The following is a 26,657-nucleotide window of genomic DNA, read 5'->3' as shown; positions in this document are numbered from 1 at the left end:
GCTCCAGGCAACCAATAGTGAATGGACATCCAACCAGAGAGACCACTGCCTCTGTGTCACTGGGTTTGGTGGAGATTGAGTCCTTAGGAACTGACTACACAGCTGTCTTGTAGCTCTATTACTACCTGCAGGCCTGTAACTGTTCTCATGCATGCCAATGGTACCATTAGGCCCCAACATTAGCCGGCTAAAGATTAAGGACTAAATACTGCCCATTACAGTTGCCACACAGAGACCCTAGACCATCACTTAGTATAGAGGTACTTCTCAGGAGACATTGCACAGGGCTTAGCCATTCTTTTAGAGTGCAGTCTAACACAGATATAGTACTAGTCTATTATTCACCTTGTGATTAACATTTATATGCACAGTTTATTATTTAATTTGCTGATTTATGTGTTGACTCCAGTTTAGTGGTACAGAACCATATTCTAAGTTATTTTGGCATAGCTACTGCACTGTCTTTTTGGTAAATGGGTAGGGGGTACAATCACATGGGGGGGCTGGGATCCGGGGGGCTTCCAGATTCCGATAAGCCCCCCATCCGCAGACCCCCGCAACCACTGGGCAAATCACCCTCCCCATGTTGAGGGCATGTGGCTTGGTACGGTTCAGGAGGGGGGCGCTCTCTTGTTCCCCCCTTTTTCCTGCGGCCTGCCAGGTTGTATGCTCGGATAATGATCTGGTATGGATTTTGGGGGAGACCCCCACATAATTAAAAAAAAATGGCACAGGGTTCCCCCTAAAATCCATACCAGACCTGAAGGGCCTGGTATAGATTTTGAAAGGGAACCCATGTCGTTTTTTTTTTATTTTGGCACAGGGTTCCCCTTAAAATCCATACCAAACCTCAAGGGCCTGGTATGGATTTTGGTGGGACCCCCATGCTGTTTTTTTTTTTTTTTACATTTTGACACAGGTTCCCCTTAACCACTTCAATACACTGTGTTATATAAACTACACTGCCTGCATTGACTGAATACGAAGTCTACACTGAATATATAAGCTACACTGAATGCAGAGTATATATATATATATATATATATATATATATATATATATATATATATATATATATATATCAGATACACTGCCTGCACTGACTCGAATATATAGCTAGATTCAGGTAGATGCGCGCATATTTACGGCGGCGTAGCGTATCGTATTTACGGTACGCCGCCGTAAGTCAAAGAGGCAAGTGCTGTATTCACAAAGCACATGCCTCCTAAGTTACAGCTGCGTAGCGTAAATGGGGCCGGCGTAAGCGCGCCTAATTCAAATGAGGATGAGGGGGGCGTGTTTTATGTAAATGGGTGGTGACCCAACGTGATTGACGTTTTTTACGAACGGCGCATGCGCCGTCCGTGTACATATCCCAGTGTGCATTGCTCCAAAGTACGCCGCAAGGACGTATTGGTTTCGACGTGAACGTAAATTACGTCCAGCCCCATTCACGGACGACTTACGCAAACGACGTAAAAAATAAAAATTTCGAAGGCAGGAACGACGGCCATACTTAACATTGACTAGGTCAGCTATTTGTTCGACTTACTTTACGCGGGGAAAAGCCGTACGTAAACGACGTAAAAAAAATGCGCCGGGCGCACGTACGTTTCTGAATCGCGTATCTAGTCATTTGCATATTCTACGCCGAACTCAACGGAAGCGCCACCTATCGGCCAGCGTAAATATTGCACCCTAAGATACGACGGCGTAGGAGACTTACGCCGCTCGTATCTTAGCCTAATTTAAGCGTATCTGGTTTCCAGAATACGCTTAAATTTAGGACGGCGTAGATTCAGAGTTACGTCGGCGTATCTACTGATGCTTTCTGAATCCAGCTAATAGAATCTACACGGAATATCTAGTCTAAGCGAAATTCAGAGTGTATATATACTGTATGTGTGTCTATATACATATAAAAAATATATAATATATACTAGACTGTATATATATATATATATATATATAAATATATATATATATATATATATATATATATATATAAAATCAAATACACTGCCACTAACTAACCTTTCTGCCTAATCTAGCTCAAACTATCTCTGTCCACACACTATACACGGGCGCTATGTAAGCAGCCTTATATAGTGTGGGGTGTGGACTTAGTCCCCCTGAGCCATGATTGGCCAAAGGCACCCTGCCTTTGGCCAAATGTGTCTCTCTCAGCAGAGCACGCTGTGATTGGCCAAAGCATGCAGGTCAGGTGCATGCTTTGGCCAATCATCATAGAGCAATGCACTGCGATCTCACAATGCAATATGGGGCATTCTGTGGCGCTCCAATTTCCGGCGAACGCCCCATGTGTTCGGTTTGTTTTAGAACAAAAGAATACCTTATGTTCGAGTCGAACCGCGGGCTCATCCCTAATTATGATTGTTCATGATGTGCCCTTATATGAAACTGTAAAGCTGGCTACATACAGTATATCACTATCTGATCCTATCATCTCCTTCAGGTCTCCCAGCAGTGGTTGTATAAACCTTAAAGCTGACCATATGTACTACACAATTTTATGGCTGAAACACTCAAAAACACATCAAGTTAAAGAAATTGCCACAACAAAATTGAAAGTATTAATCCACCAGACACTGGAATAGGTTCTTATATCTGACGGTGGAAGTTATACACTTGGGTTATTAGCTACACCGACTAACTGCAGTTGGTGCTTTCACCTTTTCTGTTAGATATCTCACTTACCTCTTTACCACCAAGGACATCCCTGGGACGTCCTCGGCTTTGTGCGGTGATATCTGAATGATGCCTGCAGCTACAGGCATCATTCAGATATCCCCGTCTTCAGCCGCCGATTCTCTGCACCATAAGAACGATCAAAGCTGCTTGATCGTTCTTGTAGGCAGCGGGAGGGGACACCCCCTCTCCCGTCGCCATCCGGTGCTTCTCAAGGCTCTCCCGTGCCATCGGGGGCCCGGAGAAGGCGAATCAGTAGGCGTCCGCTGCAGAACCATAGAGATGACTGGTGACCAGATGGTCACAGTCATCTCTATTACCGTCGGAGGACTGGGCGCAACGTTATGACGTCACGCCCTGTACCCGGAAGTAAACAAAGCCACAATCGCGGCTGTCGGCATGTGATCGGTGATTCTTTTTTCACCGATTTCATGCTTGTAAGCCTGTAGGATAGATGTGAGGTCTTATTGACCCCATATCTCTCCATAAAGAGGACCTGTCACACTGATTCCTATTACAAGGGATGTTTACATTCCTTGTAATAGGAATAAAAAGGATCCAATTTTTTTTTAAAGTGTAAAAATAAAAAGAATTAAGTAAAATAAAAAAAAAAAAAACATTTTTTTTTTAAAAACGCCCCTGTCCTCGATATCTCGCGCGCAGAAGCGAACACGCATGCAGGTCCCGCCCACATATGTAAACACCGTTCAAACCCCACATGAGAGGTATCGTCGCGTGCGTTAGAGCGTGTGCAACAATTCTAGCACTAGACCTACTCTGAAACTCGGAAATAGTAACCTGTAAAAAATGTTAAAGCGTCACCTATGGAGATTTTTAAGTACTGAAGTTTGGCGCCATTCCATGAATGTGCGCAATTTTAAAGCGTGACATGTTAGGTATCTATTTACTCGGCATAACATAATCTTTCACATAATACAAAAAAATTGGGCTAACTTTACTTTTTTGTTATTTTTTAATTCATGAAACCGTTTTTTTCCCCAAAAAAGGCATTTGAAAAATTATTGCGCAAATACTGTGCGAGAAAAAAAGTTGCAATGACCGCCATTTTATTTCCTAGGCTGTCTGCTTAAAAAAATATATATAATGTTTGGGGGTTCTGATTAATTTTCTAGCAAAAAATGCTAGAAAATTTACATGAAGGAGAGAAGTGCCAGAATTAACCCGGTGGGCAAGTGGTTAATTATGGGCATTTTCAGAGAATACAACTGAAGGAGTGAGACTCCCCCTGTGTGAGAAGAGGGGCACAGCTTGAACTTGCTGCAGTAATTCCTGGTGGACCAAACCTACATTGGTGTCAGTAGGAGGATTACACCCATCACTGGTGTCAGTGGAAAGAATGGTATCCCAGCATTGGTGTCAGGGAGGAATAGTCCATATTATTGGTGTCAGTGGAAAGAATTGGTTTGGTCCACCAAACCCTGCTAATATAAAACAGTTTTGGGCGGACTGACCCTTTAATTAGGATCGGGGCTTCCTGCATGTAGTGAAGAGTTGTGTATTTACTCCACTGATTATTTCTCTTCTTACTATTATGCAGTATGCTCAGTATGCTGAGATTGTGAACTTCACCTTACCAGATGGCACAGTTCGAAGTGGACAAGTTCTGGAGGTCGTTGGTTTCAAGGCTATAGTCCAGGTAACTTCTCTATTATTTGTCAAGTTCATCCATCTTTTCCAATTCCACCTCCTGCCTTCTGTATCAGCTCACCTTTGACCTGCTCCATCTCCACAAGCCCCATCCCTTCTAGTTCCACCTTCAACCCTATCCCATCACCACAAATCACTCCTTACCACTGATACATCTCCACAAGTACAGCTAATTCCCAGTTCATCATGATCCATCTTCACTACCCCAATCTCCTTTCTGATCCATCACCTTTATGCCGCGTACACACGATCGGATATTCCGACAAGAAAATCGTGGATTTTTTTCCGATGGAATTTTGGCTCAAACTTGTCTTGCATACACACGGTCACACCAAATTCCGAACGTCAAGAACGCGGTGACGTACAACACTACGACGAGCCGAGAAAAATGAAGTTCAATGCTTCCGAGCATGCGTTGACTTGATTCCGAGCACGCTTAGGATGCATACAGTCGATTGGAATTTCCGACAAGAACTTTTCCCCTCGGAAAATTGGAGAACCAGCTTTCAAATTTGTCAAATTCCGTTGGAGCCTACACACAGTCTGAATTTTCGATCAAAAGCTCACATCGGACTTTTCTTGTTGGAATTTCCGATCGTGTGTACAAAGCATTAGGCTCAATATCCTCCTGCTCAATCATTTCCAGACCCAATCTCAACTGGAATCCATCTTCAGTGACCCCACCTCACTGAGACATTTCCACTCCCTTAGCCGAGCTCCTCTCTTCTTCATCTCCCCTGTGCAGTGTCATCTTAAGAGCATTATAGGCCCCCGGGCAATACAGTGCACTGGGGCCCCGTCTACACAATTACGCACGAGAATTACTGACAAAAATCATAACATTTACTGGCAGAACCACATTTACTGCCACTGCAAAAAAAGTACCTAAAATTACAGTTTTCAGTGCCCAACAATGCAAATGTCAGTATTTAAACTATAAACATATTGCTAGTGCTATTAGAAATGTGTTTAAAGCGGTAGTTCACCCTGACCCACATGATGTTACCATCGAGACAGGCATTGTAGCGCGAGCTACAGTATGCCTGTCCCGATTTTTTTAACCCCGTACTCACCTCGTAGTCGTCCATCGTAGATTTCGGCTCCCACGGGGAATGGGCGTGCCTATGGAGAGGGAGGATGATTGACGGCCGGCCCTGGCACGTCACTCTCCCCGAAGACAGCCGGAGTAGGTCTCGGCTCTTCACGGCGCGTGCGCACAGGCTATGCGCACGCGTCGTGAAGACCAAGCCTATTTCGGCTATTTCCGGAGAAGCGTGACGCGCCAGAGCCGGCCGTCAATCATCCTCCGTCTCCAGAGGCACGCCCATTCCCCGGTATCTTCGATGGACGACTACAAGGTGAGTATGGGGGGAAAAAATTCGGGACAGGCATACTGTAGCTCGCGCTACAGTGCCTGATTTAAAGGTAAAAGAAAAAAATATTTTTTTTTTCCTGTCGATAGGGTGAACCCCCGCTTTAAGTTAAACAAAAGTAAAAAAATGTCTTCATTGACATGAAGGTCAGGTTACTATAACCCAGCCAGCACAGAGTTTCCTCTTACATCAGAGTCTGCAGGATTCCCCCTTACAGTGAAAGGGAACTCTTATGTAAAGGGGAACGCTGCAGATCATGATCTAAGGGGGGAACTCCGATGTGGAGGGGGGCTATGGTGACCAGAGACAACCTTATATCAGAGTCCACTGCTTTCTCTTTCCCACTTACATCAGGGTCCGCAGACTGAGTTCCCCCTTGCATTGTAAGGGGGAATCCTGCAGACTCTGATGTGGGGGGTACTCTGGTGACCAGAGACCACCTTCCTTAGATTAAATACACTAAGGTAAGGGGGGTCACTAATATAGGAGGGGGAACCTTTATATCAGTGCCCCCTTACATTTTTGCATCCACTCCCCCCTTACATCAGCAACCCCCCGCACTCGTGGAGGACCGGATCTTCTCTGTGATTTCCGCGAACTGGGCATGGGCAGTTCTAACCCGTCACTCTCCATAATATTTTACTGGGGTTGCTGGGCAGCCGGTGGGGGCCCCCCAGGCAAGCGGGGCCCCCGGGCAACTGCCCAGCGTGCCCAATGGAAAAGATGGCCCTGCCCCTGTGACTGTCTATACTTGCTTCAACACTTTGGCCCCAAAACCCTTCACGCTCCTTCTTTGCTGGTCCTATGCCTTCCTTGATTTATCTCCTCACTTCTCCATCTCCTCTTCTTAGGCAAAGCTTCTCTGTGCTCCATGTCCTCTGGTCCTATCTCTCCCCTGCTCCATTGTCTTAGGTTTTAACTCATCCCCTCCCTTTCTCCCTATTTAATGTCCTGTGGTCCTTGCTCCATGTTCTTTGGCTCAGCTTGGTCATATGCCCCCTCTGCTCCATCTCCACCTGTCATTGTTCATTCCTGCTTTATCTACTCTGGTCCTGGCTCTTCTATACTCCACCTTCTCTGGTCATAGCTCATTCCTGCTCTATCTATACTGGTCCTGGCTCTTCTCTGCTCAATCAACTCTGGCCCTGGCTCCTCCATGCTCCATCTCCTCTGGTCCTGGCTCTTCCATGCTCCATCTTCTCTGGTCCTGGCTCTTCTATGCTCCATCTTCTCTGGTCCTGGCTCTTCTATGCTCCATGTCCTCTGGTCCTAACTCTTCTATGCTCCATTTCCTCTGGTCCTGGCTCTTCTATGCTCCATCTCCTCTGGTCCTAACTCTTCTATGCTCCATCTCCTCTGGTCCTGGCTCTTCTATGCTCCATCTCCTCTGGTCCTAGCTCTTCTATGTTCCATCTCCTCTTGTCCTGGCTCTTCTATGCTCCATCTCCTCTGGTCCTGGCTCTTCTATGCTCCATCTCCTCTGGTCCTGGCTCTTCCATGCTCCATCTCCTCTGGTCCTGGCTCCTCTCTGCTCCATCTCATTTGGTCCTGGCTCTTCTATGCTCCATCTCCTCTGGTCCTGGCTTTTTTATGCTCCATCTCCTCTGGTCCTGGCTTCTCTCTGCTCCATCTCCTCTGGTCCTGGCTCCTCTCTGCTCCATCTCATTTGGTCCTGGCTCTTCTATGCTCCATCTCCTCTGGTCCTGGCTCTTCTATACTCCATCTCCTCTGGTCCTGGCTCTTTTATGCTCCATCTCCTCTGGTCCTGTCCCCTCTCTCCTCCATCTCCTCTGGTCCTGGCTCTTCTATGCCCCATCTCTTTTGATCCTGTCTCTTTTATGCTCCATCTCCTCTGATTCTGGCTCCTCTCTGCTCCATATACCTTGGACCTGTGTCCTCTATGTTCTATTTCCTTAGGGTCCTGGCTTTTCTATTCTCCATCTCCTCTGGTCCTGGGTCCTCTCTGCTCCATATTTTCTTGTCCTGGCTCCTCTCTGCTCCATCTCCTCTGGTCCTGGCTCTTCTATGCTCCATCTCCTCTGGCCCTAGGTTTTGTCTGCTCCACCTCCACTCATCCTGGCTTCTCTCTGCTCCACCTCCTCTCATCCTGGCTTCTCTCTGCTCCACCTCCTCTCATTCTGGCTCCTCTCTGCTCCACCTCCTCTCATCCTGGCTCCTCTCTGCTCCACCTCCTCTCATCCTGGTTCCTCTCTGCTCCACCTCTTCTAGTCCCCGGTCTCTGTCTTCTTGCTGCTTCATCTCATCTAGTTCTAGATCCTCACTAGTCCATTTTTCTACATCCTACAACTTCCTTGGTTTATCTTCTCTAGCCCTAGTTCCTCTTTGCCCCACATCCTCTGTCCCTAACCATCCCCCCACCTTGACATTTTCCCACTGTACACGTGCTTAGCTAAAGAGGGACTCGCTGTCACAGGCTGTGTAATATTAATAGAAAAAAGGTTGAGCTTCTCCTAATAAAACAATTAACCATAGATGAAGCCTTGCAGGAGAGCAATGTAGAACAATACATAATATACATGTTTCTGTTATGCCCCGCCTAACCCTATTGTCTACAAATCAAAAAACCTATAGAGTAAGGAATATCCATGCTGGGACATGTAGTCCCACACCAGCAGTTTTCCCACTCTCTGGCTCTCCTCTGTGTTAGGAAGCTCGCACTGCTGACCTGTGCACAACCTCTCTTGGCAACCCGCCAAAGCTTCCCTCACTTAATCCCAGCGAGACCTCTGCACAGCCCCGCTAATCCCATTAGAGAGTCAGCCTCGGAGCCGAGCGAGCAGGAGCAGCTTAGAATCAGTCACACACTGAAAAACAGAACATTCCTCGCTCAGCCCGGGCACACGAATCTCATTAAAGCGGGGGTTCACCCTATAAAAAAAAAAAAAAAAAAAAAAATTCTTCTAGCATAAAATTCGGCATAGTAGCGCGAGCTACAGTATGCCTGTCTTAATTTTTTTATCCCCGTACTCACTGTTATATCGTACATCGAAGATTCCGACTGCCCACGGGGAATGGGCGTTCCAATCCAGACGGAAGGTGATTGACGGCCGGCTCTGGCGCGTCACGCTTCTCCGGAAATAGCCGAAATAGGCTTGGCTCTTCACGGCGCCTGCGCATAGTCATAGTCACGGCGCCGGCTGTCTTCGGGGAGCGTGACGTGCCAGAGCCGGCCGTCAATCACCCTCCCTCTTGAAAGGAACGCCCATTCCCCGCGGGCAGTCGGAATCTTCTATGTACGATATAACAGTGAGTACGGGGATAAAAAAATTAAGACCGGCATACTGTAGCTCGCGCTACTATGCCGAATTTTATGCTAAAAAGTTGTTCTGCAGGGTGAAATTTCCGCTTTAATGCTGCGATTTGCAGGTTATTTCAGAAAACAGTGTCGCGGCTATCAGAGCTATTACATTTCTTTAAAGTTACTCCCAAACAACATTCTACTATGGACACCGTCTCCGTAAAGAGGATCTGTCTCTCAACCGGTGTTCAGGGCCACCATTAGGAATCATGGGGCCCCTGTACAACCTACCTGACATGCCCCCCACCACAAAACCCCATGAACACAAACAAGACCTGTGCCCTGCCTTGTAGTCATGGATCCAACATCCTACCCCAGAGAGAGAGAGTGGCAAGGGAAGACCGCGTGGTCCTGATGCCCCGCCCTCACATCACACTATACGTTTGAAGGTGGGGTGCGGCGGCAGTAACTCACACAAACAAGTGCAATAAAAAACTTGTATTGAAGTAAAACAGTGACAGTGCACAGGAGCCCAGAGGGACGCCTGCCCAGCGAGGTACACTCAGAAATTCCAACGATGTGAAGAGGAGAGGTATACATGTGCACTGCCGAAAAATTCATTTGTTTTCATTCGTTATGTAGCTTTTTTCGGAAATTCTGGAAATTTGGAAATTCGAAAATGTAGAAATACAAGAATTCAGAATTTGGAAATTCGAAAATTCGAAATTCAGAAATTCGGAATACGGAAATTCAAAATTTCGGAAATTCAAAATTTCGAAATTCGAAAATTCAAAAATTCTGAATTTGGAAATTCAAAAATTCTGAATTTGGAAATTCAAAAATTCTGAATTTGGAAATTCAAAAATTCTGAATTTGGAAATTCAAAAATTCTGAATTTGGAAATTCAAAAATTCTGAATTTGGAAATTTGAAAATTCAAAAATTCGGAATTCGTAAATTAGGATATTCAAAAATTCGGAATTCGAAAATTCGTGAATTAAAAAACTCGTAAATTCGAAAATTCGAAATTTGTATATCTGAAAGTTTGGAAATTCGAAAATTCGGAATTCGGAAGTTCAGAAATCCGGAATATGAACAATTTGATAATTCGTAAATTCAAAAATTCGGAATTCGTAAATACGGAAATTCGAAAAATTCAGAAATTCTAAAATCCAAATTCTGAATTTCCGAATTCTCTAATTTTCTCATCTTCAAATTTTTAAAATTCGGAAATTTCGGAATAACCTAATTTGTCAAAGTTCGTTAAAAAACTAATTCGGAACTAAACGAATTGCACATGTCTATCAGCTGTATTGATGACATCTGTTAAAGTGGAGTTCCCCCCCTCCAGTGTCACATTTGACACCTTTCAGGGGGGAGCAGATACGCATGCGTATTAGGGAACCAGGAAGTGAAGCCGCAAAGCTTCACTTCCTGATTCCCTTACCGAAGATGGCGGCACATCTCATCAGAGTAGCTTATGTGTTTCAGGCAGTGTCCTCTTCATTAGAGTAGCTTATGTGTTTCAGGGGCAGTGTCCTCTTCATCAGAGTAGCTTTTGCATTCCAGGGGCAGTGTCCTCTTCATCAGAGTAGGTTATGTGTTTCAGGGGCAGTGTCCTCTTCATCAGAGTAGCTTTTGCATTTCAGGGGCAGTGTCCTCTTCATCAGAGTAGCTTATGCATTTCAGGGGAAGTGTCCTCTTCATCAGAGTAGCTTATGTGTTTCAGGGGCAGTGTCCTCTTCATCAGAGTAACTTATGTGTTTCAGGGGCAGCGTCCTCTTCCTCAAAGTAGCTTATGCATTTCAGGGGCAGTGTCCGCTTCATCAGAGTAGCTTATGTGTTTCAGGGGCAGTGTCCGCTTCATCAGAGTAGCTTATGTATTTCAGGGGCAGCGTCCTCTTCATCAGAGTAGCTTATGCTTTTCAGGGGCAGTGTCCTCTTTATCAAAGCCGACACCCATACCCTCTCTGCAGTGTATAAATGCTGAAGACACCGGGGAATGGAGAGCCCACCCCTGCAAAATGGAGGAGGGGCTCCATTACCAAACTGATACTTCAGGAGCATTAACCCTTGTCCAACCAGGCTGACTAATTCACCAACTATACATACCTATATTCCTATGTATGGTATAGATGGTGTATCGGCCCTTTGGGTATTACATTAAAAACACAAAATGCATAAAAATTCAGCAGGGGTGGTGAGAACCCCTCATAATTGGCACAGCGGGTGTACAGACCCGGGAACTCAGCAAAGGAATGGTGGGAACCCCTCATAATGGGCACAGCAGGTGTACAGACCCGGGAACTCAGCAAAGTAATGGTGGGAACCCCTCATAATGGGCACAGCAGGTATACAGACCTGGGAACTCAGCAAAGTAATGGTGGGAACCCCTCATAATGGGCATGGCAGGTGTACAGACCCGGGAACTCAGCAAAAGAATGGTGGGAACCCCTCATAATGGGCACAGCAGGTGTACAGACCCGGGAACTCAGCACAGGAATGGTGGGAACCCCTCATAATGGGCACAGCAGGTGTACAGACCTGGGAACTCAGCAAAGTAATGGTGGGAACCCCTCATAATGGGCACAGCAGGTGTACAGACCTGGGAACTCAGCACAGGAATGGTGGGAACCCCTCATAATGGGCACAGCGGGTGTACAGACCTGGGAACTCAGCAAAGGAATGGTGGGAACCCCTCATAATGGGTATGGCAGGTGTACAGACCCAGGAACTCAGCAAAGGAATGGTGGGAACCCCTCATAATGGGCACAGCAGGTGTACAGACCTGGGAACTCAGCACAGGAATGGTGGGAACCCCTCATAATGGGCACAGCAGGTGTACAGACCTGGGAACTCAGCAAAGGAATGGTGGGAACCCCCTCATAATGGGCACAGCAGGTATACAGACCTGGGAACTCAGCAAAGGAATGGTGGGAACCCCTCATAATGGGTATGGCAGGTGTACAGACCCAGGAACTCAGCAAAGGAATGGTGGGAACCCCTCATAATGGGCACAGCAGGTATACAGACCTGGGAACTCAGCAAAGTAATGGTGGGAACCCCTCATAATGGACATGGCAGGTGTACAGACCCGGTAACTCCGCACAGGGATGGTGGGAACCCCTCATAATGGGCACAGCAGGTGTACAGACCCGGGAACTCAGCAAAGGGATGGTGGGAACCCCTCATAATGGGCACAGCAGGGGTACACACCCGGGAACTCAGCAAAGGAATGGTGGCAACCCCTCATAATGGGCATGGCAGGCACATAGTTGAACTCTCAAGAACCAGCAAGAAATGAAATCTCGCTTTTTGGTGCACTGAGGCTCCAGCGATCGGGGTGAGGGGGGGTGGTCAGTGCCAGCCTAACAATAAAGGGTTAACTCATCCAACGCACACAGGAAGGGCCCTCTAATCCCAGCATTAACCCTTTCACTGCCCCCCGTCCCCCCCCCAATCACTTTTGAAAGCCTTGAGGTCCGGTGTGTGAATGAGAGGAGCAGGTCCCCCCCTCCCCCCTCCCCAATCCACACACATTATCCTTTGCTTTCATTCGGTCCTGACTTTACTCCTGCCGTGTCTGCTCTAATCCGCACTAATTGCCAGTAATTGGGCTCTTGCCCCGGGTCTCTGCAGGTGTTTGAAGGGACATCTGGGATCGATGCCAGGAAAACAACTTGTGAATTCACGGGGGACATCCTGAGGACACCTGTTTCAGAGGACATGCTGGGTATGTTGGAACCTAAATGTGACTCCCAAATAAAAAAGAACCGCGCCCGAGTATCGCAAATAAGAACTGTCTGCATCAATCCGCCCGCAATCAGGCGCCTATCACGTAAATGGCTCGCCAACGCAACATAAACCCGAGAGCCCTTTATACCCAAACACCCCGCGTCTGAACGTCTCAACGTGGTGCACGAAAACGCACGTGCGCCAAGATGAATGGCAACGCCAAGCATCCAACTTGGTTGTGTGCATTTCTGTGCATTACGGTAACAGATGTTTTATGGTATAAATGCAGAGCCGCACCGTTCTCACCATTTCACTACGACTTTTCCAACACGCCACAAAGCTCGACGCGAACGCCTGCGTTCACACCCGAGGGTTGCGTTTTTGAGCGTTTTTTTTTTTCTGGCATTTGTATGCACGTTTTTGTACAGTGTTTTCAAAGTGTTTTTGAACTTTGACATGTTTTAATTAGTCAGTAGAGAAAAAATATAAACCTGTTTCATCACCTGTTTCATCCACTTTTATTTATTATTTATTTATTGTTATTATTTTATATTTTTATTTATTATTTATTTTTATTTTATTGTTTTTACGTTTTTTTTGTGTAAGGGATTAGGGTTAAGGGTTAAAGGTTATGCTTAGGGGTTAATTTATTTATATATTTATTTATTGTTATTATTATTTTTTTTATTATTATTTTTATTATTGTTTTAAAAAAAATTGTAAGGGGGTTAAGGGTTACAGGTTATGCTTAGGGGTTAGTTTATTTTTATATTTATTTCCTTATTATGTATTTATTATTATTATTATTATTATTATTATTTTTGTATTGTTTTTACTTTTTTGTAAGGGGTTAAGGGTTAGGGTTAAGGGATAAAGGTTATTGATATATATATATATATATATATATATATATATATATATATATATATATATATATATATATATATATATTATTTATTTATTTTCATTTTAATGTTTTTACTTTTTTTGTACGGGATTAAGGGTTAAATGTTATGGTTAGGAGTTTATTTATTTATATATTTTTTTACTTATTATTTATTTATTGTTAATATTTTATTATTTATTTATTTATTTATTATTTATTTTTTATTTTTTTTAATTTTTTTTGTAAGGGATTAAGGGTTAAAGGTTATGGTTAGGGGTTAATTTATTTATATATTTATTTACTTATTATTATTATTATTTATTTATTTATTTTGTAAGGTTAGAGATTAGGGTGTAGGGTTTAAGGTTAGGATTAGGGTTAGGGGTTTTGGGTTATTTTATTTATTTATTCTTTATTTATTTTATGTATTTAATATTTATGATTATTCTTTATTTATGTATTTTACTTATTATTTATTATTCATTCATTTATTTTTAATTATTATTATTTATTTTAAATTATTATTATTAAATTATTGCATTTAAGCAGAAAGAAACCTTCAAAAGCTTGTGATAAAAGCTTTAAAATTATTTATTTCATTTTTTTAGGTTAATTATTAGGGTTTGTGTAAGGCCTCGTACACACGACCGAACAAGTTTCCGCGGACATGTCCGACCGTGTGTAGGGCCTAGCGGACAGGTTTCCAGCGGACAAAAGTTTCTTAGCATGCTAAGAAACTTGTCCGCTGGTTAGTACGACTCATCGGACATGTCCGCTGGTTATGACGTATAACCAGCGGCCCGAAATCCCGCACATGCGTTGAATTGATTCGACGCATGCGTGGAAGCATTGAACTTCCGTGTCAGAGAATGTCGGTGTCTTCTACGTCACCGCGTTCTCTGTCTGCGGGGACTTTGGTCTGATCATGTGTACACACATTAGACCAAAACCTCCCAGCAGACATGTCCGATGAAAACGGTCCGCGGACTGTTTTCATCGGACATGTCTCCTTGTGTGTACGGGGCCTTAGGATTAGTGTTTAGGGTTAGGGGATAATTAATTTATATATTTATTTATTTATTTTGTAAGGTTAGGGAATAGGGTGTAGGGTTTAAGGTTAATGGTTAAAGGGTATTGTTAGGGGTTAATTTATTTATATATTTATTTACTGATTATTATTTATTTATTTATTTTGTTAGGTTAGGGATTAGGGTGTAGGGTTTAAGGTTAGGAGTAGGGTTAGGGTTTTTGGGTTATTTTATTTATTTATTCTTTATTTATTGTATGTGTTTAATATTTAGGATTATTATTCTATATTTATGTATTTTACTTATTATTTATTTATTATTCATTAATTTATTGATAATAATTATTATTTATTTTTATTAAATTATTGCAGTTAAGCAGAAAAAAATAGACAAACAATGCGCTTAAAAAAAATGCAATACACTTCAAAATAGAAAATTTTCATGTAAATTTTTATGTAATAATAGACAAACAATGTGCTTAAAAAAAATGCAATACACTTCAAAATAGAAAATTTTCATGTAAATTTTTATGTAATAATAGACAAACAATGTGCTTAAAAAAAATGCAAATTTTTTCGCATAAAATAAAAAATGCAATACACTTAAAAAATGCAAATTTGTGTGTAAAAAAACAACGCAATGCGTTATTCTACCTATAAAAAAAAAGACACAAAACACTTATAAAAATCCCACACATTTGCATGTAAAATAAAACATGCGATACACTTAAAAAACGCAAATTTGCATTTTAGAAAAATAATATTATTTCAACAAGTCATTGCAAATCTTTGCAAATCTGCGACTTTTATAAAAGTAATTTCTGGCGATCCTGCCATAAAGTTTCAGGCACTTCCTGTTGTGTGGTGACAACTGTCTCCCCATTTTCGTCTACTCACATGCGCCCCCTGGTGGAGGCTACAAGCGGGCCCTGCTGACGTACATTGCTCAGACATCGGTCCACTTGTGTCACTGATATTAGGAAACCAGATAGAAAGGAATGGCGAGCTGCCAATGCTGAAGTGAGTGGATGTAGACAGGAAGTGGCTGAAAAAGGCTGAAGGAGATCAGCAGGTCTGAGATGGGAGAAAGGATAAAAAAAAGAGAAAAAAATTATCAAAACAGTAATTCCTTAAAAAAATAAATAAAAAAAAGGCAACTAAAAATAAATCACTGTTTAATTTAGAAAATGTGTAACTATTTTTAATTTCTTTAAATGTATTTCAAATAGTAATTTAAACTTCCTAATCTATTTTTAAAATGTTTCATTTATTTACATTTATGTAAAAATGTAAATGATTTAAATATATTTTAAAAATAATTTCAACTTTTTAATCTGTTTACAACTTACTGCTGAATGTACTGCAATCACCCTCCCCCTCCCAACTCTTCTGCTTTAACTTTTTTTATTTTTTTATTTTTTATAAGACAGCAGTTTGGAAAAAGTAGCCATAAAAGAAATCCCTTTTTATTTATTTTTAAATATTTAATTTATTTACATTCATGTAAAAATGTTATTGATTTAAATATACTTTAAAATGTGTTTCAACTTTTTACAATTTACTGCTGGAATGTACTGCCCTCCCCCTCCCAACTCATATTTATTAACTTTTTTTTTGATAAGACAGTAGTTTGGAAAAAGTAGCCATAAAATAAATTCCTTTTTTTAAATGTTTAATTTATTTACAGTCATGTAAAAATGTTATTGATTTAAATGTATTTTAAAATTAATTTCAACGTTCTTTCTTTGATAAGACAGTAGTTTGGAAAAAGTAGCCATAAAGAAATACCTTTTAATTTTTTTTAAATGTTTTAATTCATGTAAAAATGTAATTGATTTAAATATATTTTTAAATTAATTTCAACGTTTTACAATTTACTGCTGGAATGTATTGCCCCTCCCCCTCCCCCTCCCCCTCCTAACTTCTTTTTTAATTATTTTTTTTTTTTAAAAGACAGTAGTTTGGAAAAAGTAGCCATAAAAGAAATCCCTTTTTATTTATTTTTTTAAATGTTTTAATTCATGTAAAAATATAATTGATTTAAATATACTTTAAAATTAATTTCAACTTTTTACAATTTACTGCTGGAATGTACTGCCCCTCCCCCTCCCAACTCATATTTTTTTACTTTTTTTTTTTTGATAAGACAGTAGTTTGGAAAAAGTAGCCATAAAAGAAATCCCTTTTTTATTTATTTTTAATGTTTAATGTACATTCATGTAAAAAATGTTATTGATTTAAATGTATTTTAAAATTAATTTCAACTTTCTTTTTTGATAAGACAGTAGTTTGGAAAAAAAATTTTTAAATGTTTTAATTCATGTAAAAATGTAATTGATTTAAATATATTTTAAAATTAATTTCAACTTTTTACAAAATACTGCTGGAATGTACTGCCCCTCCCCCTCCCCCTCCTAACTCTTCTTTTTTAATTCTATTTTTTTTTTTTTTTTTTTGAGAAGACAGTATTTTGGAAAAAGTAGCCATAAAAGAAATTCCTTTTTATTTATTTTTTTAAATGTTTTAATTCATGTTAAAATGTAATTGATTTAAATACACTTTAAAATAAATGTCAACTTTTTACAATTTTACTGCTGGAATGTACTGCCCCTCCCCCCTCACATTGTATCTTGGGAAGAGTTTTCATTTCCTGTTCCCTCACTCTACAACTTTATTTATTTTAATTAAACAGTAGTTTACAAAAAGTAACCAAAACAAAAATAAATCCCCTTTAATTTTTTTTAACGTATGTAAATGTAAGTAAAACAATTATTTATTTAAGAATATATATATATATATATTTTTTTTTACTTTTTAAACTATCTGTTTACAATTTACTGCTGGAAGGTTTTCCTTGCCCCCCCCCCCCCTTCATATTTTTTATAGATATGTGGGGCAGATCCACATACATCTGCGCCGGGCGCAGCGTATGTAAGATACGATACGCCGCTGTAACTTACTTTGACTTTGTTTGAATCCTCAACAAATTCGCGCCGTAAGTTACGGCGGCGTAGTGTATCTCTCGCGGCGTAAGGGCGCGGAATTCAAATTCGGCGGGTAGGAGGCGTGTTTCATTTAAATGAAGCGCGTCCCCGCTCCGAACGAACTGCGCATGCGCCGTCCGTAAAAACTCCCAGGGTGCATTGCTCCAAATGACGTCGCAAGGACGTCATTGTTTTCGACGTGAACGTAAATGGCGTCCAGCCCCATTGACAGACGACTTACGCAAACAACGTCAAATTTTCAAAATTAGACGCGGGAACGACCGCCATACTTAACATTGAGTACGCCACCAGATAGCAGCTTTAACTATACGCCGGAAAAAGACGAATGGAAACGACGTAAAAAAATGTGACGGCCGCTCGTACGTTCGTGGATCGTCGGAAATAGCTACTTTGCACACTCGACGTGGAATATGACGGAAACGCCACCTAGCGGCCGCAGAAAAATTGCATCTAAGATCCGACGGCGTACTAAGGCGTACGCCAGTCGGATCTAACCCAGATGCCGTCGTATCTTGTTTTGTGGATACCAAAACAAAGATACGACACGCAAAATTTGAAATTACGCAACGTATCAAGAGATACGCCGGCGTAATTTCTTTGAGGATCTGGCCCGTGTGTGTTTTAATGAGACGAGTTTAAAAAATGTAACTGAACAGTAATAACTTTTTAATTTAAAAAAATGATAAAAATGTATTTAGACCTTCCATAGTTTTTATAAATATGTGTGTTTTAATAAGATGAGTTTAAAAAATGTAACTGAAAAGTAATAACTTTTTAATTAAAAAAATAATAAAAATATATTTAGAAGTCTTTACATAAAAACTTTTAAATTTATCAGATGACAAGTGATAGGTGTACTATGCTGGTTCAGGTGATTACTTTTAAAATCAATGCATGTCAATAAAACAAAATATAAAAATGTAAAGTCTGTGGCCATAAAAAAAAAAAAAAAAAAAATAGAGCAATTCTAATCATCTAAAAGCAATAAATGTTTTAATTTATTGCTTTTAGATGATTAGAATTGCTCTATTTATTTATTTTTTATTTGGTGCTTTTGGATTTTCCTATTAATTCAGTTTTATAAAAAAAAAAAAAAGTTATGGTGTGAACACCTCCTAAATTATTCAGCCTCCTCTATGGTCACTTGAAGCTGATTGGTGCTGTGGAGCAATGCAGACAGTTTTTATTTCTGAGACAAATATATATAACAAAAAGTGGATTTTAACATGTTTGAACGATTTAAAAAAAATGCCTTAAATGTGAAGTACTTACATTTTTAATTCATGTACATTTATTTCAAAAATTGTATTGTAAATTTCTTAATTTATCTCAAATGCTCATCTTCTCGTATGGCCACTCTCCAGGGATGAAGCTGATTGGTGCTGTGGAACACACAGTGGGGCAGATCCACAAAGATATTACGCCGGCGTATCTCTTGATACGCCGGCGTAATTTCAAATTTTGCGCGTCGTATCTTTGTTTTGGTATCCTCAAAACAAGATACGACGGCATCTCGGCTAGATCCGACAGGCGTACGTCTTAGTACGCCGTCGGATCTAAGCTGCAATTTTTCGGCGGCCGCTAGGTGGCGTTTCCGTCGAATTCCGCGTCGAGTATGCAAATTAGCTAGTTATGGCGATCCACGAACGTACGTCCGGCCGGCGCATTGTTTTTACGTCGTTTGCGTTCGGCTTTTTCCGGCGTATAGTTAAAGCTGCTGTTCTGAGGCGCACTCATTGTTAAGTATGGCCGTTGTTCCCGCGTCCAATTTAGAAATTTTTACGTCGTTTGCGTAAGTCGTTCGCGAATAGGAATTTGCGTAGAATGATGTCACCGTCGTAAGCATTGGCTGGTTCCGGTTTAATTTCGAGCATGCGCACTGGGATACCCCCACGGACGGTGCATGCGCAGTTAAAAAAAAACGTTGTTTACGTTGGGTCACGACGTATTTACATAAAACACGCCCCCATTACATCCATTTGAATTCCGCGCCCTTACGCCGCCAGAGATACACTACGCCGCCATAACTTACGGCGCAAATTCTTTGAGGATTCGAAAAAAAAAAAGATAAGTTACGGCGGCGTAGTGCATCTTAGATACGCTGCGCCCGGCGCAAAGGTACGTGGATCTGCCCCAAACAAACAGTTTTTATATCCAACACCAATATTTAAAAAAAAAAATGCAAATTTAAAAATTGCCCCAGGCGCAAATTGGTTACAATTTTTTTTTCATTCTTTTATGGTAAACTTTTAAATTTTTCTCAAATTTTTCAGCATCTTCTAGGGCCACTTTGAATAATGCTTTGAAGCTGATTGGCGCTATGGAGCAATGCAGACAGTTTTTTTTTTTTTTTTTAAACACAAATATAAAAAAATATATGCAAATTTTAATGTGTGTAAAAAATGCAAAGTGTTTCAAATTTGAATTAATTTAGAATTATTTTGAAAATTTTTGGTAAACTTTAAAATTCTCAATGACCACTTTTGAAGAATGTTTGCTGATTGGTGCTATGAAGCAACGCAGGCAGTTTTTATAAAAAAAAAATAATTTCCAACACAAATATATATATATATAAATAAATATATGAAAAAAAAAAAAAAAAAAAAAATATATATATATATATATATATATATATATATATATATATATATATATATATATATATATATTTTTTCATATATATATATATGAATATATATACAAATTTTAACATTAATAAAAAAATGTGTAAACATTTTTAAGAATTGCTCCGGACACAAAGTGGTTTTATTTTTAATTTATTTTAATTTATTTTATTTTAAAATGTTATTATACATTTTTAAATTTATCTTGAACATTCAGACTCCTCTATGATTAATTTCCAGGAATTATTTGAAGCTGATTGGTGCTGTGGAGCAATGCAGACAGTTCTTATTTCCAATTATTTTTTTAAATTGCAAATTTAATATGTATATAAACAAAATTGCTCTGAACGTGAAATGGTTACATTTTTAATTTATTGAAATCTATTTTTAAAATAAGCTGATTGGTGCTGTGGAGCAATGCAGACAGGGCCAGATCCACATACAATTACACTTGCGCCGCGTATCAGAGATACGCTACGCCGCCGTACCTTACCTGGCGTACTTTCAAATCCACAAAGATTTTGCGCCGTAAGTTACGGCGGCGTAGTGTATTTCCGGTGGCGGAATTCAAATCGGCGATCAGGGGGCGGGTTTCATTTAAATGAAGCGCGTCCCCGCGCCGAATGAACTGCGCATGCGTCGTCCAGAAATTTCCCGCCGTGCTTTGCGCGAAATAACGTCGCAACAACGTAATTTTTTTAACTTAGACATGAGTTACGTCCATCCCTATTCACGGACGACTTGGGAACGACGGCCATACTTAACATGGCAGGTCTATCTATACGCCGCATACCAGCTTTAACTATATGCCGGAAAAAGCCGACTACAGACGACGTTAGAAAATGCGACGGCCGTGCGTACGTTCGTGGATCGTCGGAAATAGCTCATTTGCATACCCGACGCGGAAAACGACGCAAACTTCACCCAGCGGGCGCCGAAGTATTGCATCTAAGATCCGAAGGCGTACGAAGCCGTACGCCTGTCGGATCGAACCCAGATGCCGTCGTATCTTTGTTTGAGGATTCAAACTAAAGATACGACGCGGCAAATTTGAAAGTACGCCGGCGTATCAGTAGATACGCCGCCGTACTTCGTCTGTGGATCTGCCCCGTAGTTTCTATTTCCAACACAACTGGGTATTATTATTTTCACCCTAATTGGTTATTACAGACTCGCCTAATGGAGATTTGGTCCCAATTTTTTTTATCTTAGAATAAATTTGTATAATTATTAATAATATTTTATTACTTTCTGTTTATATCATCTCCTGGGAAGAGTTATCATCTCCATCAGGTTTTTATTTCTGCCTGTGACCCCGTTGGGAAGATTTTCCCTCACTTCCTGTTCCTGTGACACCTGTAGAAAAAAAAATAGAGACATAGGGGCAGATCCACAGAGAGAGTACGCCGGCGTATCTACTGATACGCCGGCGTACTTTCAAATTTCCCGCGTCGTATCTTTGGTTTGAATCCTCAAACCAAGATACGACGGCAACTGGGTTAGATCCGACAGGCGTACGGCTTCGGATCTTAGATGCAATACTTCGGCGTCCGCTGGGTGGAGTTCCCGTCGTTTTCCGCGTCGAGTATGCAAATTAGCTATTTCCGACGTACGAGCGGCCGTCGCATTCTCTTACGTCGTCTCTAGTCGGCTTTTCCCGGCGTATAGTTAAAGCTGGTATTTTGTGGCGTATAGTTAAACCTGCCATGTTAAGTATGGCCGTCGTTCCCGCGTTTGATTTGAATTTTTTTTTTCGTTTGCGTAAGTCGTCCGTGAATCGGGATGGACGTAATTTACGCCCACGTCCAAAAAAATTACGTCCTTGCGACGTCATTTAGCGCAATGCACGGCGGGAAATTTAGGGACGGCACATGCGCAGTTCATTCGGCGCGGGGACGCGCTTCATTTAAATGAAACACGCCCCCCTACTCGCCGATTTGAATTAGGCGCCGTTACGCCGCGAGAGATACACTACGCTGGATTTTATATGCATATTGCTTTGGAAAAACAGAGAAGAGGAAATGCTTCCTCCTGCCTACAGCCGACTTACTTGCCTAGGCTGAGATGATGTCATCGGTCTGCTGCAGGCAGGGGAAAGCATTTCCTCAGTCTTCTCTCTTCCCCAATTGGGGAAAGATCAGCTGCACTGTGTCTGGTTAGTATTGTTCGGCTGTATGATGACATCTAGTGCTAGTTTAGGGCAACTACAACTTGTTTACTTATGTGATTTGGTATCTCCCTCTGTCCTCCCCTCCTGTTTCCTGTTTAGTGCTAGTTAGTCCGCCCTTGCTAGTTTCCTATTTGTTATTGTGTTCAACTGTGTCTGGTTACTATCGTTCTGATTTATGATGACATCTGGTGGTAGTTTAAAGCCACTACAACCTGTTTACTTATGTGATTTGGTATCTCCCTCTGTCCTCCCCTCCTGTTTAGTGCTAGTTAGTCCACCCCCTGCTGGCCACCTATTTGTTATTACATTCAACTGGGTCTGGTTACTATCATTCTGATGTATGATGACATCTAGCGGTAGTTTAGGGACACTACAACCTGCTTTCTGTGATTTGGTCTACCCCCCCCCCCCCTTCACAGTGATCAGACTGTACATTGTACAAGTCGCAAGCTGAGAGGCTGCAGCAGGGGGCTTGATCTTAGTCCAACATTTATGAACACAGCCAAGAACAGCCCGGGTACTGGGATTTACACGATTATATGCACCTTTTATTTTTTTAATAAAAAATAAATAAATAAAATAAACAAATAAAAAAAAGACATTACATAAAAATAAATAAATAAAATAAATAATAAATAAATAAACAAATGTAAAACAATTACACAAAATAAAATAAATAAAAAATAAAAAATGACATTAATAAAATAAATAATATATAAATAAAAAAAATGACATTACATAAAAACACATAAATAAAATAAATAATAAATAAACAAATTAAAAAAAATGACATAAAATTCAATAAATAAAAATAAAAAATGACATAAATAAAATAAATAATATATACAAAAAATGACATTACATAAAAAATAAATAAATAAAATAGATAATAAATAAACAAATTAAAAAAAATGACATAAAATAAAATAAATAAAAATAAAAAATGACATAAATAAAATAAATAATATATAAATAAATGAACAAATAAAAAACGACATAAATAAAATAAATATTATAAAAATAAATAAATAATTTAAAAAAATGACATAAATAAAATAAATAATATATAAATAAACAAATAAAAAAATGACATAAATAAAATAAATATTATATAAATAAATAAATAAATAAATAAATAATTGCTGGTCTCAATTTGCACCTTTTTGTGTGTGTGACAATTTCGTAGTTCTACATTGTTCAGCATGCATAGACTTAACATGGACAAATATATCCACCAAAATCTGAAATATCTGTGTAGGGCGGGCCGATCCTGTTACAACTTGTGCCTTTTTAATCGATCATATCTGTCGCTATCGGCGCCTGCGTCCTTTACATTGTCTGGGCGCCCATGGATTCGGCAGAATGATTGGCACTCTGGCCCGGCGTCCCAAGCTGTCATCTATCCCAACACCCCGGGACAATGTGGGGAAGAAAAGGACCTCGACAGATGCTGCGCCCCTCCCCCCCCCCCCCCCCCCCCGTCAAAAAAAATCCTTAATTAGTTTCACAACATTCGCAGAAAACATTGTAATAAATAAAAAATAAGCCATTCAGCTCCCATTGGTGGGTCCCTTTTGTGGGGCGCTAATGGCGTCTTTAAATAAAGAGAATTACAGGCCGGTGGGGAGGCTGCTAATTAGGATGGAGATTTCCGAGCGAACGATGAGAACCGCAGATTTGTTTTCTTTTACAGTCTTTGGGAAAAGCAGAGCCGGGGCCAATCATTGCGACAGTGTTTTTTTTTTCCAGATAACACTTGCGGTGGGCGATTCGCCCAACATAAAATTGAAAAGATTGCATGTATTTTGGGTGCAAGAAATACGTTTATTAGTGCGACAAGCAGTAGGTGGCGCTGGACTCCTTATAGACTATGGTCAGTGCGCTATAATTAATAATGATAAAAATAATATTAAATAAATACAAATATATATATATATATATACACATACTGCTCACATATTTATTTTGTTTTTATTATATATATATATATTAAAAATAAAAACAAAATAGATAATAATTAACAATTGTTCGCAATTTACATCTTTTTTTTTGTGTGACAAAAAAAAAAAACGTAAATAAAATAAATAAATAAAATATATATATATAAAAAAAAAGGTGACCAATTATTTTTTGTCAATTTCTCACATAATTTTCCATACGCAATTTTCTACTCTGCCCCACCAGTAGGTGGCACTAGACTCCTTACAGACTATGGTCACTGTGACATGATAAAGAGTAATGATAGTAATATTAATAATAATTAATAATCAACATAAACAAACAAACAAATTAAAATAAATAAATATAAATACTTTTTTATTTTAAATACATAAATACATTTTAATAATTGGTCGCAATTTTCAATTTTTTTTGATAATTTCTCACATAATTTCCCCAACCCAATTTTTCACTCTGCCCCACTTATAGGTGGAGCTAGAATCCGTACAGACTATGGGCCAGATTTACGTATCTCCGCGTAACTTAGCCGCGGCGTAACGTATTCCATTTACGTTACACCGCCGCAAGTTTACAGCGTAAGTGCCTGATTCATAAAGCTCTTACCTGTAAACTTGCGGCGGTGTAACGTAAATGCGCTCGACGCAAGCCCGCCTAATTCAAATGGGGCGGGCACCATTTAAATTAGGCGGGTTCCTGCGCCGAACGTACTGCGCATGCTCCGTCGGGTAAATTACCCGACGTGCATTGCGCTAAATGACGTCGCAAGGACGTCATTGGTTTCGGCGTTAATGTAAATGGCGTCCAGCGCCATTCACGGACGACTTACTCAAACGACGTGAATTTTCAAATTTCGACGCGGGAACGACGGCCATACTTAACATTGGTTAGTCCACCTAGAGGGCATCCCTAGTTTTACGCGGCGTATCTCGACGGAAACGACGTAAAGTTAGAGCGACGGGTAACGCGGACGTTCGTGAATTGCCGTAACTAGTGATTTGCATATTCTACGCCGACCGCAATGGAATCGCCACCTAGCAGCCGGCCTAGAATTGCATCCTAAGATCTGACAGTGTAAGTCAATTACACCTGTCGGATCTAGGGGATATCTATGCGTAACTGATTCTATGAATCAGCCGCATAGTTACTCTCAGAGATACGCCGTCGTATCTCGGCTGTGAATCTGGCCCTATAGTCATTATAACATGATAAAGAGAAATAATAATAATAATAATAATAATAATATTTACAATATTTATAATAATCAACACAAACAAATAAATAAATAAAAATAAAAAAAAAATACATAAAGAAAACATAAATATAAAATAATAAATAATTGGTCGCAATTTGCATATTTTTTTTTTGGTGATAATTGCTCACATAATTTTAGCAACAAAATTTTTCACTCTGCCCCACTCATAGGTGGAGCTAGACTCCTTATAGACTATGGTCATTATGACATGATAAAGAGTAATAATAATTAATAATAATAATAATAATAATAATAATAATAATATTAACAATAATTATAATAATCAACACAAACAAATAAAAATAAATAAATAATTACATAAAGAAAACAAATAAATAAAATAAATAAAAATAAATAAATATAAAATAATAAATAATTGGTCGCAATTTGCATCTTTTTTTTTTTGGGGTGATAATTTCTCACATAATTTTCCCAACGCAATTTTTCACTCTGCCCCACTTATAGGTGGAGCTAGACTCCTTATAGACTATGGTCATTATGACATGATAAAGAGTAATAATAATAATAATAATAATAATAATAATAATAATAATAATAATAATAATAATAATAATATTATAAACAATAATTATAATAATCAATACAAACAAATAAATAAATAATAATAAAAAAAATTACATAATGAACACATAAATTAAATAAATAAAAATAAACAAATAACAAAAAATTAAGAAATGTTCGCAATTTACACTTTATTTATTTATTTTTGTGAAAATTTCAGCCACCGATAGTGTATCAGGCCAAGCATCTTGGTACTGCAGTGCGGTGCGTTTTGAAAAATACAACACGTCCTGTTTTTTTGTTTTTTTTTTCGCCCATTTACGTTGTTGCGTTTTTAACAAATGTACTTCAACCGGCTAAGGCCGCGTTCGTGCTCTGTGCATTTTGTGGATGCGCACAAAATCTTTCCAGACACGCACAGAAACGCGCTGCCATTTAGCAGACGCGGTGGTTGCTATTAATTCTTATT

The 26,657-nt window shown here is 39.8% G+C and overlaps 1 protein-coding gene across 1 annotated transcript in view; it reads left to right on the top strand.

The window, feature by feature from the left end:
- The window catches only part of ATP6V1B1 (ATPase H+ transporting V1 subunit B1), a 131,207-nt gene that overhangs the window by 55,130 nt on the left and 49,420 nt on the right, over positions 1 to 26,657 (top strand). Inside the window, exons 3-4 of the mRNA XM_040335526.1 lie at positions 4,268 to 4,366; positions 12,648 to 12,741. Of these exons, the coding sequence (XP_040191460.1) occupies positions 4,268 to 4,366; positions 12,648 to 12,741 (193 nt within the window). The remainder of the gene's footprint in view (positions 1 to 4,267; positions 4,367 to 12,647; positions 12,742 to 26,657) is intronic.

The sequence above is a fragment of the Rana temporaria genome, chromosome 1 (genome assembly GCF_905171775.1).
Source record: "Rana temporaria chromosome 1, aRanTem1.1, whole genome shotgun sequence".
NCBI classification, from domain to species: Eukaryota; Metazoa; Chordata; class Amphibia; order Anura; family Ranidae; genus Rana; species Rana temporaria.
The sequence above is the reverse complement of the archived record's forward strand: the minus strand, read 5'-3'. Positions and strand labels throughout refer to the sequence as shown.